General features: G+C 48.1%; 1 protein-coding gene across 1 annotated transcript in view; it reads right to left on the bottom strand.

The window, feature by feature from the left end:
- Positions 1-20,462, bottom strand: part of PLXND1 (plexin D1) — a 208,600-nt gene that overhangs the window by 37,982 nt on the left and 150,156 nt on the right. The window contains exons 17-24 of the mRNA XM_043976535.1: positions 19,014-19,104; positions 17,894-18,157; positions 14,944-15,093; positions 7,013-7,127; positions 5,475-5,582; positions 4,878-4,990; positions 3,283-3,390; positions 1,438-1,568 (exon numbers count right to left, since the gene is read on the bottom strand). Coding sequence (XP_043832470.1) covers positions 1,438-1,568; positions 3,283-3,390; positions 4,878-4,990; positions 5,475-5,582; positions 7,013-7,127; positions 14,944-15,093; positions 17,894-18,157; positions 19,014-19,104 — 1,080 coding nt within the window. The remainder of the gene's footprint in view (positions 1-1,437; positions 1,569-3,282; positions 3,391-4,877; positions 4,991-5,474; positions 5,583-7,012; positions 7,128-14,943; positions 15,094-17,893; positions 18,158-19,013; positions 19,105-20,462) is intronic.

Genomic DNA, 20,462 nt, shown 5'->3' with positions numbered 1-20,462 from the left:
CCTCAGAGAGCTGCTAAGGACCAAGGTGTCAAACCCAAGGCCCATAACAAGCTGGAGTGCAGCTTAAACCAGATTCAACTGAAAGTGGGAAATATTTCACAAGATAAGTAAAAATACAATAAAGCCTAGATGGGCCTGGAGTCAGGAACACTCTTCTTCCTGAGTTCAGATCCAGCCTCAGACACTTAGTAGCTGTATGACCCTGGGCAAGTCACTTCACCCTGTTTGCCTCAGTTTCCTCATTTGTAAAATGAGCTGGAGAAGGAAATGGCCAACCACTCCAGTACCTCTCCCAAGAAAACCCCAAATGGGATAAGACTAGAAAACGACTGAACAACAATGCATATTACATTTTAAAACTAAGTTTATATGCAGCCTATAGGGATCCTTATGTATGGGTTAGTGGTCCCCATTTCTCTTTGAGTTTAACACCATTGACTTAGAGCACAGTGACTTACCTAGGGTTACCCAGTCATTATGTGTCAGAGGCTGGATTTGAACCCAGGTCTGGGTGGTTCCAAGGCCAACTCTCTCTCCACTATGCCACATTGCAATACACACATACATATACATATTTTATATATATATAAGCATATGCACACATGCTTATACATACATATGCTTATACATGCTTATACATACATATACACACATATGTGTATATATTAATTAATTAATTAATCTATCCATTCATTCATTCGTTTGTTTATTTTTTATTTATTTTTTAATTTTTGTGGAGCAATGAGGGTTAAGTGACTTGCCCAAGGTCACACAGCTAGTGTCAAGCGTCTGAGGCTGGATTTGAACTCAGGTCCTCCTGAATCCAAAGCCAGTGCTTTATCCACTGAGCCACCTAGCTGCCCCTCATTTGTTTATTTAAAAGACAACATTATTCTGGTGGGGTGGGAGGGCATTACCAACCATAGGGATCGGGGAAAGCCTCTTGTAGTCCAGGGGGCTACGCAGTAGAGTTGGGGAGGGAGACCCTTCTAGGCTTGAGATAGTTTGTACAAAGGTGGGAAAGGGAAGGCGGTGCAGGAAGAACACTGTGGCTGGGGTGGCGGGATCTCTCATTAAAGGGATATGACCCTTTGTGAACTGTGACCCTCCAACAGAATTCAGGCATCTGGCCTTCAAGGCTCTCCTGGCTCCCAGGCTAAGGGCGCCCATTGCTACTCATACTCCTCTTTCCAGAGCTACTGCCATCATTTCTCAGGTCAGGGAATTATTAGGATTTAAAGCTCTAGGGGGCCATAGAAAGGTGGGGGAGGGGCCGTCCATTATCATAATAATGATTATTAGCAAGGCCCAGATGACCGTGTCACTTATAGGGAACACAAGGCATAGGAATGAAGGTTCCGGGATTACCGAAGTTCATCCTATGATGTGGCTTCAAGGAGGGGCTGAGAGAAGCGACCCTCCCACAGTTGCACTGACCTGTCTCGAACAGCAAAATCCTTCTGCTGTTCCAAAGCGTGGACAAAGACAATAAGGAAGTGCTTGTTGTTGAGTAAGGTGGAGAACAGGGCGATCCCTTCCTCCATGTTGGGCCGGCAGCTCTCGGGGATCTGCGGAGGAAACAGGGGCCAGTGAAGCCATCCGGGGGCCAGCTCACCCCCTCTTCTCCTCCCCTATCCTCCCTGCTTCCCTCCCATGGCCCACCAGCTCTTAGCTCTGGGGTGGGTGGCACTTGTAGCCAGAAGTAAGATGGGGCACAGGAAGTGCAGAAGCTGCCTTGGGGTACAAGTGTGGGAGGAGGGCAGCAGGACTGCGGACAGAGGCAGAGAGTGTAGCTGCCACATGAAGCCAGTGACACTACACCAGCAGATACTAACATCACAGCATTGGTACAAAACTATACATATTCTGGGACCTGGTACATGGGCAGAACCCACCAGTCTACTAGGATGGCATCATCCATGAGTGTGATGGACGTCTGGAATGGCCCACATGCCAGCCACCCTTTGCCTACTGGATTGCCAAAGACCTTAGAGATTATTTAATCCCAGTCCCTTATTTTACAGAGTGAGCAAAAAGCCAAGAAAGGTCAAAGTAACTTCCCCAGACAGTGAGCAGCTGAGGCGGGACCAGAACCCAGACTTCCTAAGCCCTAACACTGTTCTTTTTTTTTTTCCCCATGTGGTATTATGGGAAGGATGTTGAATCTAGAATGAGAAGACCTGGGTTCCAATCTGAGCTCCATCATATCCTGGCTGTGTGATTTTGGATGAGTAACTTCCCCCGTCTGGGACTCAGTTTCCTCATTTGTAAATCGAGGGGTTGGACTGCATCTCTAACATTCTGTGACTTTAAGACCATGGGGACAACTAATGTCATCAAGTGTGATTAAAGAGCCCAAGGCTGTAAGAATCTGCCCCCCTTTCCTAAGGTCACAGCTTGCCTGGAGCATCACCACCAGCATCCATCTTTAGGGTACAAATTAAAAGAACACCTCAAGGACACACACCTCAGTACCCAGGGTGAGCCATACACAACATCAGGGAACAGTGAGGATACCCCTGGGATCGAGAGGCAAAGATCATGTCATATTACATTCCTTTGGGGTCTCATTGAACAGAGAGATTAGCAATGTGATTGAGATCACACAGCTAGTACACTGGCAAGGTGAAATTTGAACCTGGTTCCTTTGACTTTGAATCCAGCAGGAACAAAGAGGCAACAGGGATGAGCCAACCAGGACAGAACCACATAAATGCAGCAGTGAAACATCTGGTTCATGGGTCTGATTGCCATTAGAAACTAATAATAATAATAAATGGGGGGCAGCTAGGTGGCGCAGTGGATAGAGCACCGGCCCTGGAGTCAGGAGTACCTGAGTTCAAATCTGACCTCAGACACTTAACACTAGCTGTGTGACCCTGGGAAAGTCACTTAACCCCAATTGCCTCACTAAAAAAACATAAAAAATAAATAATAATAATAAATGGGCTTGCTTTAGGGGGCTATGGCGGGTGATGCTGGCTGCTGCAGGTAAGTGTGCTCTCTTTCAGGCTGTGGGTTTTCCCCTGCCCCTCTCCAAGCATGAGGATGAGGATGGTAGGTGATGGGGCAGAGGGTTGAGTTCCCTGAAGTCCTAGGGAGGCCTAGCTAGATAAGAAGTGCAACAGGAAGGCTGAGGGATGCAGATCTCCAGCCTCTGTCTGTGCCTCTAAATCTCCAAGGGGGACAGAGGAGGAAATAACTGTCTGAAACCGAGAGGGGCTGGTCCCTGGCTATGGGGCCCCAAGGTCTCCGGGCAGTGCCTGTGTCTGCTATACTCACTTTCCACTCCCCCAATAGCAGCGGATGAGTTTCCTGGACCTGAGCTCCCCCCTGGGAGTTGAGCGGCTGAGAAGGCAGTATGTAGCACTCCTCATAGAGGGAGGAACACTGTAAGGAAAGAACCAGGGGAAGGATGGGAGGGAGTCATGGAGGAGAGAGCCAGCACTCTCTCCCTTCCTCCCCCTCTGTCCTCTGCAGGCCCTTGGGTGCCTCTGCAGGGCCCGCAGCTCTGGCAGGGCCAGCCCTGAGCCCCTCGGCCCTGGCTGGCTCTCTCCAGCAGAACATGAGCAGGAGGCTGCCCTGTAGGAAGGAAGTTAGGAAGCCTTTTGTTTTTCTTAAAGGATGTGTTGGGATACAAACAACCAGAAGAACTTGGTGTCTCTTTCCAGTGGTAATTCTTTCCAAGCACTGGGCTGGGGGGAAGGGGACCATTTTTGCCAGTTCAGTAAAATGAACCACCTGGAGATCTGGGAAACGGCTGGATTGTTTTAGCATCCCCCCAAGTGAAGAGTCAGTGGAACCCAGCAGTTAGAGGCTCCACTGGGGAGAAGAGCAGCTTGGGGGGGCCTGGGGATGAATGGCTTTCTCCAGCAGAGCCCTAGGAGCTTTTCTGAGCTCACCTTTTACCGTCCCAAAGGCAGCTGGGACAAGGCTATCATTACCCAGGCAGGGGAGAGGGAAGACCAGCAGGAGGGGCGGCCACCCAATGGGGCCCCCAGGAACACTGGGCTCATCAATGCTGTGCGGGCAGCAGATGGTGCTGCCAAATGGACACCAGCCTGGAGGAGGGAGGCCCATGGGCTTGTATGCATCTCATCTACAGCCAGGGTCGGGATGTGGCCATTTCAGGGGTGGAGCACAGAAACTGGGAAACAGCCCACCAGGGGTACGGGCACAAACAGACTCCAGGTAGAAAGGAATCATGCACCCCAGGGATTTACCGGGGGCATCAGGATGGCTGAAGGAGTATCTGGAGAGGGAAAAGAAGATGCATCCACCTGGGGACCGGCTGCCTTCCCCATGTGTACACCAAGACTTTTTCCATTGGGTCACTGCCTGGAAAATCATGTAGTCCACTGGAAAAAGGCATAAGCTGGGAGGCAGGAGAAGCAGGCAGTAGTCTGGGCTCAGCCACTAGTAAACGTGGGCAACCTTGGGCAAATCACTTGACCACTCTGAGCCTCAGTTTCCTCCTCTGTCAAATGGAGGACAAAAATAGCAACTGCGCTCAGGGTCATAGGCTGGAGATTTGGATTCAGAGATGAAATGGACTTCAGAGATTGGCTAGTCTCATTTTACAGAAGATGAAACTGCTCTTCATCCATTATCTCATTTCATCCTCTCAACAGCCCTGTGGGGGTAGCATGTTAGTCATTACTCTGTCCATTTGATGGATGAGAATACTGAAGCTCAGAAAAGTGGGACCACCCAGTTCAGGCATGGCAGAGTCTGGACCAGAACCCATGTTCCTTTCCTACTCTCAGTCCTGTGCTCCTTGTACTGCACCACAGGAGAGGTGACAATGAGTGTGTTTAAGGCTCCACATCAGTGGGGGCTCAAGGAGGACTCAGACTCTGAAGAGAGGTGCTTCTGACCTTGGGGAAGAAAGTACGGGTCACAAAGTGCTTGTATTCCAGGAAGGGGATGCCCTGGCTTCGGTTCAGCTCCTTGGTCAGATCCGTCATGTCTGTCTGCAGTTCAGCAAAGCCTGTTGGTTGAGAAGCCCAGGAGAGACATGAGCCACACGCCCTCCTGTAATGATTCCATCCTATCTAACTAGGGCTGCGTTATGCTTCTTCCCATTCAATACCTCCAGGACATCCAGGATGTCTGAGATAGGGGAGCTCATTTTTCCAGGGATGGTAGAGTCAGAGACCAAGCAACAGTTTCTGAGCAGTAGCATTCCTAGTCTACGCAGGTATTCCAGGCTGAGTGCTGGTCAGCCCTTGTGCATGAGGCTACCTGCTGTACTAAATCATCTGGAATTGTAGACCTGAGAAGGACTTTAGAGATTATCCAGTCTGACCCCCTCCCTTTAAAGATAAGGTGACTTGCCCAAGGTCATACAGCCAGTGAGGGGCAGAAGCCTATCTAGAACCTAGGTCTCCTAACTTCCAAACCACTGCTCTTTTCATTCCACCCTGCCTGAGGTCCTCTTGACCCGTGGGCTTCCCCAGCCCAGTGTCCATCACCTTTGCGGATTTCTTCACGGATCTGGGACTCCATTTCTTCCATCTGCAGCAAGGTTTTCTGCCAGTATCTCTCAGCTCTACGGCTCTTGGTACAGAAAACAAACAGCCCTGGGGGAAGGGGAAGGGGAGGAAGGAAGATTGGGGTCAGCCAGGAGTCCCTGGCTGTTTGCTTGGTGATCCTTTGCATGGAGTGGGAGACCCTTAGCTAACAAGTCTCATCTGTCACTAGGACTCAGGCATGGGAAGGGGGAATTCCTCTTCCCGCAGAGAAGCTGGGCATATTAAAATAATCATCAGCGTCTCATTCCTACCCATTTCTGTGGGCCCTGCTCCAGTCATCTCTTGTATGAAGCTTTCTGTGATCACCCCAGGCCAGGCTGAGCTCCGCTTTTATAGTTCGTATTATCCATACCATTCACTGACTGCCTGGTGTGTTTCTCTCTCTCTCTCTTTCTCTCTCTGGTGTCTCAGTATGACTGTAAGCTCCTTGAGGGTAGAGGCTATACTTTTCTTTTTTTTGGCAGGGCAATGGGGTTTAAGTGACTTGCCCAGGGTCACACAGCTAGTAAGTGTCAAGTGTCTTAATCAATCAACAAACATTTATTTAACACTCACTATGTGCTAAATTTTGGGATACAAAGAAAGACAATAACAGAAAAGTGCTCCCTGCCCTCAAGAAGCTTAAATTCTAATGGAGAAGACCACATGTATATAAACAGATACACAGAAGAGAGTGGAAAGTATTTGGAAAATAATCTTAGAGGGAAAGACATTTGTGGCAGGGGGATGGGGGCAGGAAATGAGAGATTAGTAAGGGTCAGGTTAGAGTCATAGTTAAAAATCTTTGGTGTGAAAGTTCTCTTATGTAGGGGTGAAGAGCAGACTGAAGCAGTGTGTGGGGACTGCTAAGAAACAAGCGTCCTTGCTGTAAAGGCTAATTCCCTAGGTAGTAGACATGTACCTAGTAGCACTAATGAATTCTCTAGGAAATGAAGGTTATCAGGGCAAGCAATGTTTTCTGAGTATTAGCTATTGGTTCTTACGTTTCTTCCACAGTGCCTTACAAAGGAGGCCTTCTATAAATGCTTCTTAATTGAGTGAAAAAATGATGTTCTATGTAGGATACCTTATTCACTACAAGAAAATTTATTTTTCCTATGACATTGTTTGCACCGTGAACTTCTTTGCTCATGAACCATCAAGGGCTCCCTACTCCTTCCAGAAAAAGGCAAAAGTCCTCTGCCTGGCATCCCAAGTCTTCTGCCATCTGGACCCAAGCTACCCATCCAACCACATGTTGCAGCTGCTTGGAGCCTGGATGGTGGCTTGAGATGAGGTGGGGGGGATCTGGAGAGAGGGTCATATGGGTCAGTGGGACATGTGACTATGCAGGGTAAAGGAATGAGGGGCTGTGCAAGGTGTGGGCAGCAGTGAGGGATGGGGGGGGTCCCGCCTGCCCAATCCTGATCCCCTTCCCATCATGAAATGGTCATGTGTGAGTGTGCTGCTAAGAGCCCAGGGCCCCTCTGCCTTCTTACCCACAATGGACAGCAGGAGCAGAATGCTGCAGATGACCACAGAGACGGTGATGGCTGTCTCACTGCCACCCAGCTGCAGTGTGGCGATGGTCTGGTTGAAATTCCCAACCTGGATCTGAGCAGAGGGAGGAAGAGAAACATGAGACCTGCACAGCAGAAGGAAGGGGGGATGGGAAGGGCCTGGATAGCATTAACCCCAGGTGGGAAGCCCGCCTCCGGGATGGGGGGCTCTGGCGCAATGCTCTGTCGGAATTTTAAAGCTGGAAGAAGCACGGACTGCCCACCAGTGAAGCCTAGGAGACCCCTGCTCAGAATAATGTTTCTAAATGCATAAAATTCATAGGATCACAAAGAAAACAAATTATTTTGTAATATAATTCTCCAAATAGGTTTTTAAAAGTTCGTGGACCCTGGGTTGTGAACCCTTGCGCTAGTTCAACCCCTTCATGTTCTAGGGAAGGCCCAGAGAGGGGGAGTGATTTGATTGAAGACACACAGCAAATTGAGAAGGCAGAGCTCAAACTCAGGCTTCCAGACTCCGCATCCAGGCCTCTTTCCATTTGTGGGGAAATTGCCCTTACTCTCTGAAATACCTTCTCTACATCACCCATCCAAATCCTACCCATCCTGCCACAATAGGAGTGATATTCTGTAGACCTGAATAAAACGCTTCGTATCCATGATCTCTTTGATACAACAAATATCTGAAGTAGGCAAGGCAGTGGGATGGGGGTGGGGTGGGGTGCAGGGTTGGGTCTAGTCCTGTGACTCTGTTGGTCTAGGGAACTATCTGTAAGGAAATCCATTCTACCAATGTAGTACAACCTATAGTCTCTTTAATAAAATATTCTATTTTATTTTCAGATCAGAAATCGTCCCCTCCTACCTTCCTCTCTTCCTCCCATTGAGAAAGAAAAAAAAAATAGAACCTGCTGCAAGTATATATAGTCTAGCAAAACAAAATCCTGCACCAGCCATGTCTAAAATAAAACCATGCTCCCGTATGCCCCCTGCGTCTGTCTGGAGATGCCGATCATGGTTTATCAAGAGTCCCCTGAAACGGTGCTTGGTTCTACTGGCTATGAGCTACAGACTTAGAGAGCTGCGCTGACAGCCGGCATGGGCTGGAGCCAGGTCTTAAACTCATCTTCCCAACTCCAAGGCCATCTTCTTTATACCACATTGCCTCTCCTTCTTACAGATGGTCGAACTGAGGCACACACAACAGAAAGGTTAACATTTCTTGCTAAAGTTTATCCAGATAGAAAGTGGCCAAAACAAGATTTGAACCTAATTCTCTTCATTTCAATTACATTCTTCTTGCCCATTTTGTACCGTAGGCAGCTGCGTGGCATGGCTCTGGAGTCAGAAAGTACTGAATTCAAATCTTGCCTCAGATATTTACTTAGCTATAAGACCCTGGCTATTCTCATCTGTAAAATGGGAATAATAATGGCACCCAGGGTTATTGTGGGAATCAAATGAAGTTTATATATATATGTATGTATATGTATATACACACATACATATACAATATGTGTATATATGTATTTATGTGTGTGTATAAATAGTGCTTGCAGATCTTGAAGTCTTGAATCTAAAAGTTAGCAATTATTATCATTATTGTTACTATTGTTATTGTCATAGATGTGTCTAAGTTCCACTGCTTCCTGGAAGTCTTCCCAGAATACCCCCTCACTCCAGGGATCTTTCTTCTCTCTGAATTACTTAACCTTATTCTCACTGCTTCATGTGTTTTAGTCTTGTCCATGCTCCCAGACCATAAACCCACTGAGGGCAGGGGCCCTGTCTCCTCCTCTGTCTCCCCCACAAGGCTAGCACAGTTGCTTTCAGTGGAAATACAGTTCACTGCTTCCCATGTGAGGTATTCAGGCTCTCACTGTACCAGGGAGACAGGGACAGACAGAAAGGGTAAATGGCTCACCCAGCACAGGCCTCAGCATATAATAGGTGCTCCAAAATTGCTGCCTTCCCTGGTCTAGATGAATAGTCACACAGGGCCCTATGGGCATGATACTGCATACTTAGCTTCCAAAAAGATAGAATTCTTCTCATTTAACCAGTGTTCATATAAAGTTTCAAGTCCAGCATTCTATCAGCAATGATTAAGCTCCTCATGTATATAAGGTCCCAGGTTAGGCATTTTCAGTCAATGATGTCCAGCCTCAGGGTTCTGTCAGCCCTTGTAGGGAGAGCTCAATCACAGTGAATAGAGCTTGATGGAGTTTCAAAAATCACCCAAGTCAATGTAATTTTATAGACAAGAAAACTATGGCCCAGAGAGAAATAACTTGTCCAAGGTCACTGCTAAGGTTGAGAATCTTTGGGGAAGGTAGTACCGACTGCTTAGAGAAGAAACTGTGTCTCTACAGGCATCCACAGAGCATGTCTCTCCATTAGACTGTAACTTTCCAGGGGCAGGGACTATTAAATTTTTGTCTCTGTATCCCCCAGAGCTTAATGTAGCACCTGACACAAAAGAAGTGATTTGTTGGCTGACTAACTAAAAATCCTATGTATATTCCCCGAGTCTTTAAAGAACCTAGAGTTCACCACCTAGGGTTCCTCTGATTCTGGTGATTGAATGTGTGTCCAGGTGGTGACATCTGGATCCAAGGTGTGTTTGGGACAGAGCTCGGAGAGGTTACTGGTAAAACAATAGGGTGTAACAGTGAGAGAACAGAACATGGAACCGTTGGCTTTCTGAGCGTGGGATAGTGGTGCAACACTGGTGAGCTGAATATAAGGAGGAAAGGGCATTCTTTGGTGCTAACTCTGTGTGGAAAGTATGTCAGAGAGAAAGTGTGTTCGGGTGTGGATCCTCAGAGCTCATTACTCAGAAGTGTGTTCCTAGGGATAGGCTGGGACAGGTGATGCCTGTCTGTACGGGCTGGCCAGAGAGACTTTTGGGTCTTGGGTGCTGTGGATATTCTCAAGGAATGATGGCAACATTTTGAAACTCTATCTGAAAGGCACAGCTCTGAAGTCCTACTGGTCTCTGAATAAGAAAAGAAAGTACCTGGGGTAAAACCAATGGACCCAGAGGCTGCATGGGAGACTCAGAAGTACCAGAGGTGGAATTCCGACTCAAGTCCTCTTGAATCTGCATCTATTCTCTCCCTTTTGGGGCTGTAGCTGTGATTTTATTGTGAGAGGGAATGCCTGGTGAGGAAGCTCCCTCCACCTATGTTGGCTGGGGCTTGTTTGGTCACTTACAGCCTTGTGCCTGGGGCACAACGAGCCTTGGATCCCCAACCCCGGAGAAGGGACTCTGGCCTTTGAAAAGGTTGGGGGGTAGGTGAGGAATGACAACTCTGGCAACTGGATCCAAGGCTTCTAGTCAAGGCTTCTGCCTGCCTTCTGGAGAGAACGGCAAGGGAAGCAGCTCCCTCTCTCTGACTGGCTGGGGCAGCTTTCCAGATAGGAGCTGACTCATCCTTTCACTCTCCCGCTGGGACCAGACCATTCCCCAGGCTCCCTTGGTAACACCAGAGATCCGCAGAAATGCCTCATCTCGTTTCCTTCTCCAAGAAGCCAATCGATCCAGGAGGGCCAGAGGGACTTGGGCTGGCCAGCCACAGGTGGCAGCCCATTTCCTAGATTCCTGCATTCTCAAGCAGCTCCTCCTTTATGAGCCTCCCTGACTCACCCCCCGCCTCCAGCTGTCACTTCACTCCCTCCTTCCTCTGTCTTGCTGGATGCCCACACCACTCATCCCAAGCACAATTCAGCTGGTGGCACTTAGTATGATCATGCTTTGCCTTGCTCACTAATCGTCATTCCATCAGATGCTTTCATTTTACAGATGGGGAAACTCAGGCCAAAGTCTCTGGGTGAGTTAGGAGCAGAACTGGAACCAGGACCGAGGTCTCCTGGCTTCCCAGACCAGAATCCTTTCTACTAAGCTCTCCAAGCAGGCCATTAACTTCTTGGGGGCAGGGGCCAGATTTTATTTTTTCTCTTAAAGTAGAAAGGTTGCAAGATTTAGAGGCAGGGGAGGTGGGTTCAGGACTCAGCTCAATCAATCAATAAATGAATCAATCAATCAGTCAATAAATCAATATGTATTAATGTGCCAAGCACTAGGCTAAACTACTTACCAATCAGACAACCTGGGACAAATCACTTTTCTCTCAAGTTTCAGTCATATCACATCAGTACAAATGCTAGAATAATAATAGCTGACATTTACAGAACTTGAAGATTTCCAAAGTGAGAAATAGATAAAATTACACATAGCATATAGAATATATACATGATAAATGATATATATTTCATTTGAGCCTCATAGCATATATAATAGTTATATATGAAACATAACCACTATATATTATACACATATAATAATTATATATAAACCATAACCATTATATATTATACACATATAACCACTATATGTAATAGACATACCTATTACATATAATATATAAGGTCACTTATAATTATGTTATAATTATATATGGTCTATTTTATGAATGATATGGCTTATTATATGTTTTATTATTTTTGAATTATATGTTATAATTATATATAATTAATATAATTATGTTACAATTATATTTATATAAAAACAATAGCTGACATTTACAGAAAGCTTGAAGGTTTCCAAAGTTTCCAAATATATACATGTGTATATTATATATCAACATAGGCTCAAATGAAATATTGTATGTATGTAATATGCATATATACATATATGTGTATATGTATGTATGTATGCATGCTTCTATCTATCTATCTAAATCTGGGCCTCATAACAACCCTGTGAATTTGGGGCAATTATTATCTCCATTCTACAGATAAGGAAACTGAGGTTCAGAGAGAAGTAAGTGCTTAAGGCAGGATTTGAATTCAGGACTCCCTGAGCCCAGCACTCTACCCAGCCACCCTCCCTGATTTTCTAAGACTAGTGCTTGTATCAACACGAAGGGCTGTACAGAAAGTGCTTGCACCTTTTGTGTCCCAGATAATCAGGTGATTATTTTATGCTTACTGTGGCAGCACAGTAAACTGCACGGGGCTTGGTGAGGAGGGGGTCAGCCTCCAGATGCTGAATTCCTTCCTGAGCCCCCGCTCCTCACTGGTCAGTGGTACTGAACTGCATTCTGACCACTGCCAGGAAGAAGGAAGAGGACTTGAGTAGGGCTGGGGAGGGGGAAGCACATCTGCTCTCCCCGTTTCCAGAGGTAGGGAAGTATGGAAGAGGATGTGGGGTGGGAGAGGGTGAGAGAATTCTGTGTGGGCCATGCTGTGGCGCAGGGATTTTTGTGATGCATCCAGGCCATTTCCCCATTTCCAGTGAGGGCTCCAGCAGCACCCACACACCTACGCACACCTGCCTACACCAGGCATCTTCAGCTGCTGCCTAGGAACTGGTTCCTGGCTCCAGCCCCAGCCCCAGCCCCAGCCCCAGCGTGGGAGACAATGCAGAAGCTAAGACTGTGCGCCATACTGTGCGCCATACTGTGCGCCACAGTGGGATTTTAGAGCTTGTCTTCAGAGGAAAAGTGGGGCGTCTTAGGGCGCTTCTGAGATTCTACCTCCCACTTCCCCCCAACCAGAATCCCCCTCTTCCAGCCAGGAAGCCCAGCCTCCCTAGTGTGTAGAGCAATGGGGATGGGAATTCCTGAATCTTGGCCCGAGGGGTGTGAGCAGGGACACCAAATGCAGTGAACTGGGTCGTTTGAGTATCTACATAGGCTCATACACTGAGAGAGCCCAACCGGTGAACTACAACAATAAGGATGCCTCTTATTTATATAGTGCTTTGTTTGCAAAATGCTTTACATATATGATCTCATTCGGTGTTTCACAACAACCCTGTGAGAGGCTATCATTATTCCCATTTTTCAGATGAAAAACTGAGGCTTAGAGAGATTCAGAGACTTGCCCAGGGTCATATAGCTTGTTTTCCTGATTCCAAATTCAGCTCTGTAGTGCTGTTTCTCGAGGTCAAAGACTTTCCCAAGGTTAAGAGCTCTACAGCTCTTGTTGATCTCACCCTTGTCCACACTGTCAGCTATCCTTGCTCAGACTATTCCCCAATCCATGCATCTGGCCCTCATCTCCTAAACTCTACCATAGTACCTGCTCATCATCGCTACCCAGATTTCCCATCAGCCTCTCAAACACAACATACCCCAAAGGAAATTGATTCTGTTCCTTTTTCCATCAAAAATCCCACCATCCCCCAGGCACCAAGGTCTCCAGCCTTACCCATTATCCTGGGCTCCTGGCTCCCTACCCACACTCCAATCCCAATTAGTCGCCAAGTCCCCTTGATCCTGAGCTACCTCTATTCACTTCTTCCCACTCACACATTAGTTCAAGCTCTCATCACCTCTCATCTGGCCCACTGCAATAGCCTCCTAATTGGTCTGCCTGCTTCCAGGCACTCTTCTCTCCAATCAATTGTCTGCACAGCTGCTGAAATAATTTTCTTTCTAAGGTCTGACCGTGTCACTGCCCTGCTCAGAAACTTTCTGTGGCTCTCTCCTGTCTGAAGGAGGAAAGAAAATCTCCTCAGCCTGACATTTAGAGCACTCCACAGTCTGGCTCCAATTTACCTGTCCGGCTTTATTGCATATCATCACTTCCTTTCACTTCCTCTACGTTCCAGCCACATTGGACTACCTGGAGTTCCTCCAACTTGGAGCTCCCCCGAGTCATTCCTCATACCTCCAGCGCTGCCCTCCCTCCTCGTCTCTGCCTCTCAGAATGCTTATCTTCCCGTCTGGGATCAGTTCAGGTCATGCATACTTTGTGATGCCTTCCCTTATCTGCCCCAATTGCTAGTAACTCTTCCCTTCCTGAAATTACATTGGATGTAGTAGTGTACATGTTGAATCTTCCCAGGAGAAAGGAAGCTCCCTGAAGGCAGGCATTGTTTTTCTTTTTTTGTCATCGTATCTCCTGTGCTTAGCAGAGTACCTTGCATACAGTGTTGTTGTTGATTTGTTTCTGTTGTGTCTGACTTTCCATGACCCCTTTCAGGCAAAAGATTCTGGAGTGGTTTACCATTTCCTTTCTCCAGTTTATTTTACAGATGGGGGAACTGAGGCAAACAAGGTGAAGTGATCTGTCCAGGGCCACACAGCTAATAAGTGTCTGAGGCAGGATATGAACCTTCTTGACTCCCCATCCAGTTCTCTATCTTATCACCATCTAGCTGCTAAGATTTTAACCCAAATCTTCCGACTTCTAAGCCACATGCCCTCCTTTACACAAATAAAGCAACTGAGGCACAGAGCTTTAAAATACTGTCTGGATGTGGGCAGAGGGAGAAGAAGGAGGAGGAGGATACTCAGGCTCTTTCCCCAGTGAGATGTCATGTTCTCATGGAAAGCACCAAGGAATTGAAGTGAGGGACTGGGGGAGGGGGGAACCTGGACATCTGTACTCAGGGTGAAGAGACACTGATTCTCCCCATTGATAACAACTGACCATTGAGAATTATACTGAGAGAGGTGAGTGTCCTCTCTCTGTCTCTGTCTTTCTCTGTCTCTGTCTCTCTCAAAACCTCCTAATTCTTCTTATCACCATTCCTGAAATGAACAATGGGAAAGCCCCAATCATACCCAGACAACAAAAAAAAAAAATTAAAAAGATTCCAGACATCCCAAGATCCTTAGGTAAGAGCCACCAATCACCCAGGCAACTGTCCTGTCGATTACCTCTCCATTCCAGGCAGCTTGTCCATTTTGGAGAGTAAGGAGGGCATTAAAGTACCTGCTGGGGATGGGTCCCCTGGGTTGGGGGAAGGGCTCCTCATGGAGACGTCCAGGATGAAGAGGGGACACTAGTTCTGCCTCTTTCTTTTGTCAGCAGGCATCAATCTCATAACCCAACCCTAGTCAAAGCTGCTCTGAGCATCATGGTCTCCTATTCCTCTCCTAGGTCAAGGATCTCACCGTGATGGGCAGGTGCCCCTCTGAGGTGCTCAGGGACTCGTTGACTGAGCAGTGAATAACTCTGTCTGAGACAATCTGGATCTCACAGGAAATCTGGCCAATTTTCACTTGATACTCATGGCATTCCAGACCGAGGTTGTCATGTTCTTTCTAAGGAAGGAAGAGGAGAAGGCAGAAGAGAGAGGGGGAGAGAAGAGAAAGGGGAGAGGGAAAGGGAGGAGAAGAGGGAGAAGGAGGGGAGAGGGGGGGAGGAGGGAGAGAGAGAGGGAGAGGGAGGGAGGGAGGGAGGGAAGGAGGGAGAGAGAGAGAGAGAGAAAGAGAGAGAGAGAGAGAGAGAGAGAGAGAGAGAGAGAGAGAGAGAGAGAGAGAGAGAGAGAGAGAGAGAGAAGGGAAAGTGAAGAGAGAAGGGAAGGAGGAGAGGAAGAGGAGAGAGGGAGAGAAACAGGGAAAGGGAGAGGGAGAAAGGGAAGAAGGAAAGGGAGAAGAGGGAGAAGTAGGGGGAGAGAGAAAGAGAGAGAGGTGAGTCACAAACATCCAGACAAATAACTGTTTGCAGGGACACTACAGGCAAAGTATCCCAGGATTAGACTGTAGCCAGTCATAATATTTAGAGCTCTCAGAACTGGGAATAAGGACTGAACTTTCATTGGTATCAGAAACTCTCCAAGGAAGACATTCCGTCTGAGCTCTTTACATGTTTAAATGCAATAATAAATGCTAAGTAAATCTTTATTAAATAAAGACAATAACATTTTATTTGAAGATGGAAACATCACCCTTCCTACACTGGCCATACAAAAGAAGGCAGGAGCTGGATGTGGCCCAAGGGACCATAGTTTGCTGACCCACAGCCTCAAGCACTGAGAGGTTAAGAGACTTTCCCAGGGTCACATAACTCAGGATGTGTCTCAGTAGGTAGGACCTGAATGCATCTCCCCAGCTCTCCATCCACTGTACCATGCTCTTTCTCTTAGCATTGTAAGGGACCTTAAAAATCACAGAATCGGGGCAGCTAGATGGCGCAGTGGATAGAGCACCAGCCCTGGAGTCAGGAGTACCTGAGTTCAAATCCAGCCTCAGACACTTAACACTTACTAGCTGTGTGACCCTGGGCAAGTCACTTAACCCCAATTGCCTCACTAAAAAAAAAAAATCACAGGATCACAGATAGGGTGATAGGAAAGAATTTTGGAGATCACCTAGTCCAAACACTTAGTATTACAAATAAGGAAAACCCAGGGAAAGGAAGCGAATCACTCTTGGAACTGAGGGAGACTTCACCTTGTCCACTCCCTGCTTTCCAGGATGCAGGGTGTTGTTATACCCATTTCAAAGATGAGACAACCGAGACCCAAAGAATTTAAGGGACTTTTCCAAGGTTCCATCTAAATAGGGGCAGGGCCCCACAAGCCAGGTGTCACTTGACTTGAGAAGCAGTGGAAAGCACACCCTGCCTCTAGAGTTAGAGGACTCGGGTTCAAATCTTGCCTATGCTACTTACTGCCTGTGTGTTGGTCACTTATTCCCTTAGCCTGTAAAATGAGGGGGGGTTGGACTAGATGACCTCCCCAATCCCTTGTTGTCCTTGAGATCTAATCTGAGAATTCTACTGAGTTCTAGACTCCATTGGGCTTTGCCCTCTGAGCCTCCTGTGTGATGGGGTACAGCCCCAGGTCAAACCGAAAGCCATCAGAGCCACTTAGAGGCCTGCTCCTCTCCCCTCCCCCTCCCCTCCATTTCCCCCTTTTCTCCCCTCTGCCTTGTTTTTTACCTCTTGGCTAGGTGGGGTGAGGCAAGGAAGGGAGAACCCCTGTCCTCCCCATGTGAACAACCAAGAACCCAGCCCGTTGGACCTTGGGCCAGCTGAAGAAGAGCCTGGTTGGGAGCTGGTGGGGGCAGCAGGGAGCTCGGGCTGCCTCGTTAGGCCTGCTCCCCATTCTCACTCCCTTGAATGGTCTTGTGTAATTCCTCGGCTCTTCTGTGCCAGCCAGCTGGCGCCAATGTGGGCACCGCATTTGTGAGGGACAGTTCCCACAGCGAATCTCTGCTTCTCTGCCTAGGTGGGGTGTCAGTGAAGGTCAGGGGTATAAGTGGGTATGCCAGGGTAGGCATGGCAGCTCAGAAGAAGCCCTCAACTTACAGGGGATTCCCGGGTCTGATCCCCCCAGGACTGTTTCTGAGGGCCACATGGTGACCCTTCACCCAACCACGGCTCGACTCTTGATTCAGGCCAGGGAATCGGCTCTGACCTCAGGCTGGTCGGAGGAGAGATCTATGCCATCTGTTCTCTGGGAGGGCCGAGCAAGAGAGCGTGGCCATGCCCGCTGTTGAGCATGTGCGCTGCCAAGGGGAGGCAGGGTGTTGCTCTGTTCAGGGAGGCAAACAGCTCCTGCTGGCTGTGGGGGTCATGGGGCGAAACCAAGGATATTGGGTATCTCAGAGGGGGTTACTGTTCTGGCAAAATGACGGTGTGGGAGCTAGACTCCCTCTGTAGCTGAGTATTTCATGTTCTGGACTCCTTAAAAGGAGGACAGGGTTAGGAGTCTAGAGATTGAAGGAATCTTGGGAGTCCCAGAATTGGAAAGGAAACTGAAATCTAAGAAGGAAATGATTCATCCAAGGTCACAGTTAGAAAGGTAGGAGTCGGGGGCGGCTAGGTGGCTCAGTGGATAAAGCACCGGCCCTGGATTCAGGAGTACCTGAGTTCAAATCCGGCCTCAGACACTTAACACTTACTAGCTGTGTGACCCTGGGCAAGTCACTTAACCCCCATTGCCCCGTAAAAAAAAAAAAAAATAAATAAATAAAATAGAAAGGTAGGAGTCAGCCCTAGGTTACTCTGAATCCACATCCAGGCTCCTTCTGCTACCAGTACCATCCTCTTCCTCCCCCCTATTACCCTACTAAGTAATCCTCCCTCCCCCTCCCTGGGGGCCACACTATTGCTTACATGGATGACCAGGGTGAGAGGCTCCCCCGGATGGTGTTTAATCCACTTCTCCCTCTTGGCAGTGGAGAACTGGGGATCAGGCAGATATTCCAGGCTGAACCTGCTGCTGGGAAGCATATTCTTAGGCTCTCCGGGGTCTTCCATGGCCACCTGCTCATCTTCGTATGGTTGCCCATTGATGAAAAAGTTCACAGGTGCTGACTTGTTGGCTGTGGCACCAGGGGAGGGGCAGGTAATTAGGGTGGAATTAAGAACCTTGCAGAGCTGGAGGAGAGATAGAAACAGGTTAATACTTTGCTATGGATAGGGAGAGACAAGGGAGAGATCTGGGTATCCAGAGAGATAGAGATCAGGAGACAAGAGAGGCAGAGAAAGACAGGCACGAGGACAGAAACATAGACATCAAGACAGAGACACAGAAAGGCAGAAATAGAGATAGACATGCACACAGAGACTAGGACAGAGACAGAGGACAGAGAGGGACAGAAAGATGGAGAGAGACACAGAGACAGAGACAAACACAAGGATACATATAGAGACAAAGAAAGACAGAGGCAAAGATAGAGAAAAAGGAACACAGAGGCAGATAACAGAAATATAGACCAAAAGAATGAGCCTGAGACCAAGAGGAAGAGGAGAGGGTCTGGCTCAGCCAAAGCTCCCTAGACCCACACCAGCTCTTAGCATCAGGATCTGTAGCTTTGGCTGCCCTGAGTCGGAGACAGGGTGGGAAAGAGGCTGTGATGTTTTGGGGCTGGGCAAGATGGATGCCAGCAGAAAGCATTGATCGCACCCATTTGTGTCCCTGGGGCTCCATCTCTCCTCTTTGGGGCACCATCCCCCACACAGGGGAGGAGGATGGAGCCATCTTCACTCATCCCACACTGAACGTTGCCTGGCTTTTCTCACACTTCCTCCTTGACGAGAAAAACTCACTCTCCATCTGTCCCTTCCCTCCCCCTCCCTGCCTCATGGCTCTGTGCTCCTGCTATCTGTGTCTCAGTCTCCCCATCCATGGTCTCCCCCACTCTCATCCCATTTCTGCCATGCTCCCTCTGTTCCTCCATCCGTGCTCTCACCCACCCCCAACATCTCCCACCTCCTGACCTTTGTGACTCACCGTCTGCTCCTTGCCAATGTGACTGACCGTCATGGACACATTCTGCACCATGTCGAACCGACTGCCCTCCACCGTGATGGTCCTCCCGCCGCTGAGAAAAGAGAGAGTGATGTTTGGCAGGTGGGGATGTCCAGAGGGGGATGGTGCAGGAGTGGGGAGGAGAGGGACAGAGGAAACAGTGACAGGGGTGAGATGGGGTGGAGTGGGGAACTATGTTGACATCCCAGAGTTAGAATGAGTGCAGCATTGCCCAATGAATAGGGTATCCAATCCCATCTCTGACTCTTACTTAGCTGTATGACCCTGAGTAAGTCACTTCACTTCTCTTTGGTTGGGCTACTGAATTTAGAGTCAGGGAGACTTAGCTGGGCGACCCTGGGTAAGTCACTGAACTTCTGCACAGTTTCCTGATCTGTAAAATGAGGGTGTTAGACCATGTTTGAGGCTCCTTCCTGCTCTAAATTGTTGATCACATGTGCAGACCGGGGCTTGTTGAGTTGGGTGTGCAAGAGAGAGGAGAAATAAACAGGGCCTCAAGGCAGTCCTGCCAGTGTCTTTCCCTGCACCACAACATCAGTGCTGCCGGCCATCCAGGCACACTCCCTCTTCAGGCTAGAGAGGGAGGCCTGTCAGCCAAGCCATTGCAATGATCATTAGGCTTTCTGGGTGTCTAGGAGCTTTTAGATCTGTGACCTTATTCTCTACTAACGCCAGCTGTCAGTGCCTCCCCCACCAAAACCACCCCGTGAGGACTCATCTATTTGAGATCTACTTAAATCTCTACAGGTTTCCCCTGAAAGAATGTAAGATCGATGAAGGCAGGGACTGACGGCTTCATTGTTGTTTTTGTATCCACAGGCACACAACAGGTGCTTAATAAATGCTTATTTTTGTACTAATTGAATTCTTACAACTACCTTGAGAGAAAGGCAGGTGTCAACCCTATTTTGCAGATGACAGAACTGAAGCCCAGAGCAGTGACTTACACAAGGAGTTATTAGCAAAGACAAGATTACAGTCTGAGCTTTCTTCTCTCTCACCCTTCCTCCCTCCCTTCCTTATTCTCTCCCTTCCTCCCTCTTTATCTCCTTTTGTCTCCTTCCCTCCCTCTGTCTTTCCATCTCCATCTATCTCTTTCTCTCCCTCCATCTCTCTTCCTCTCCCTCCCTCTGCCTCTCTTCTTCCTCCCTCCTTTCCTTTCTTCATTCCTATATCTCTCCATATCCATCTGTCTCTCTTCCTCCCTCTATCTCTCTTCCTCTCTCTCCCTCTGCCTCTGTCTCTGACTCTCTCTTCCTCCCTCCCTCTGTCTCTCCATCTTTCTCTCCATTCTTCTGTCTGTCTGTCTCTCTCCCTCCTCTATCTCTTCATCTCCAGCTGTCTCTGAGTCTCTTCCTCTCTGTCTATCTCTATCTCCATCTCCATCTGTCTCTCTCTCTTCCTCTCTCC

The sequence above is a fragment of the Dromiciops gliroides genome, chromosome 1, assembly GCF_019393635.1.
Source record: "Dromiciops gliroides isolate mDroGli1 chromosome 1, mDroGli1.pri, whole genome shotgun sequence".
NCBI lineage: Eukaryota > Metazoa > Chordata > Mammalia > Microbiotheria > Microbiotheriidae > Dromiciops > Dromiciops gliroides.
The sequence above is the reverse complement of the archived record's forward strand: the minus strand, read 5'-3'. Positions and strand labels throughout refer to the sequence as shown.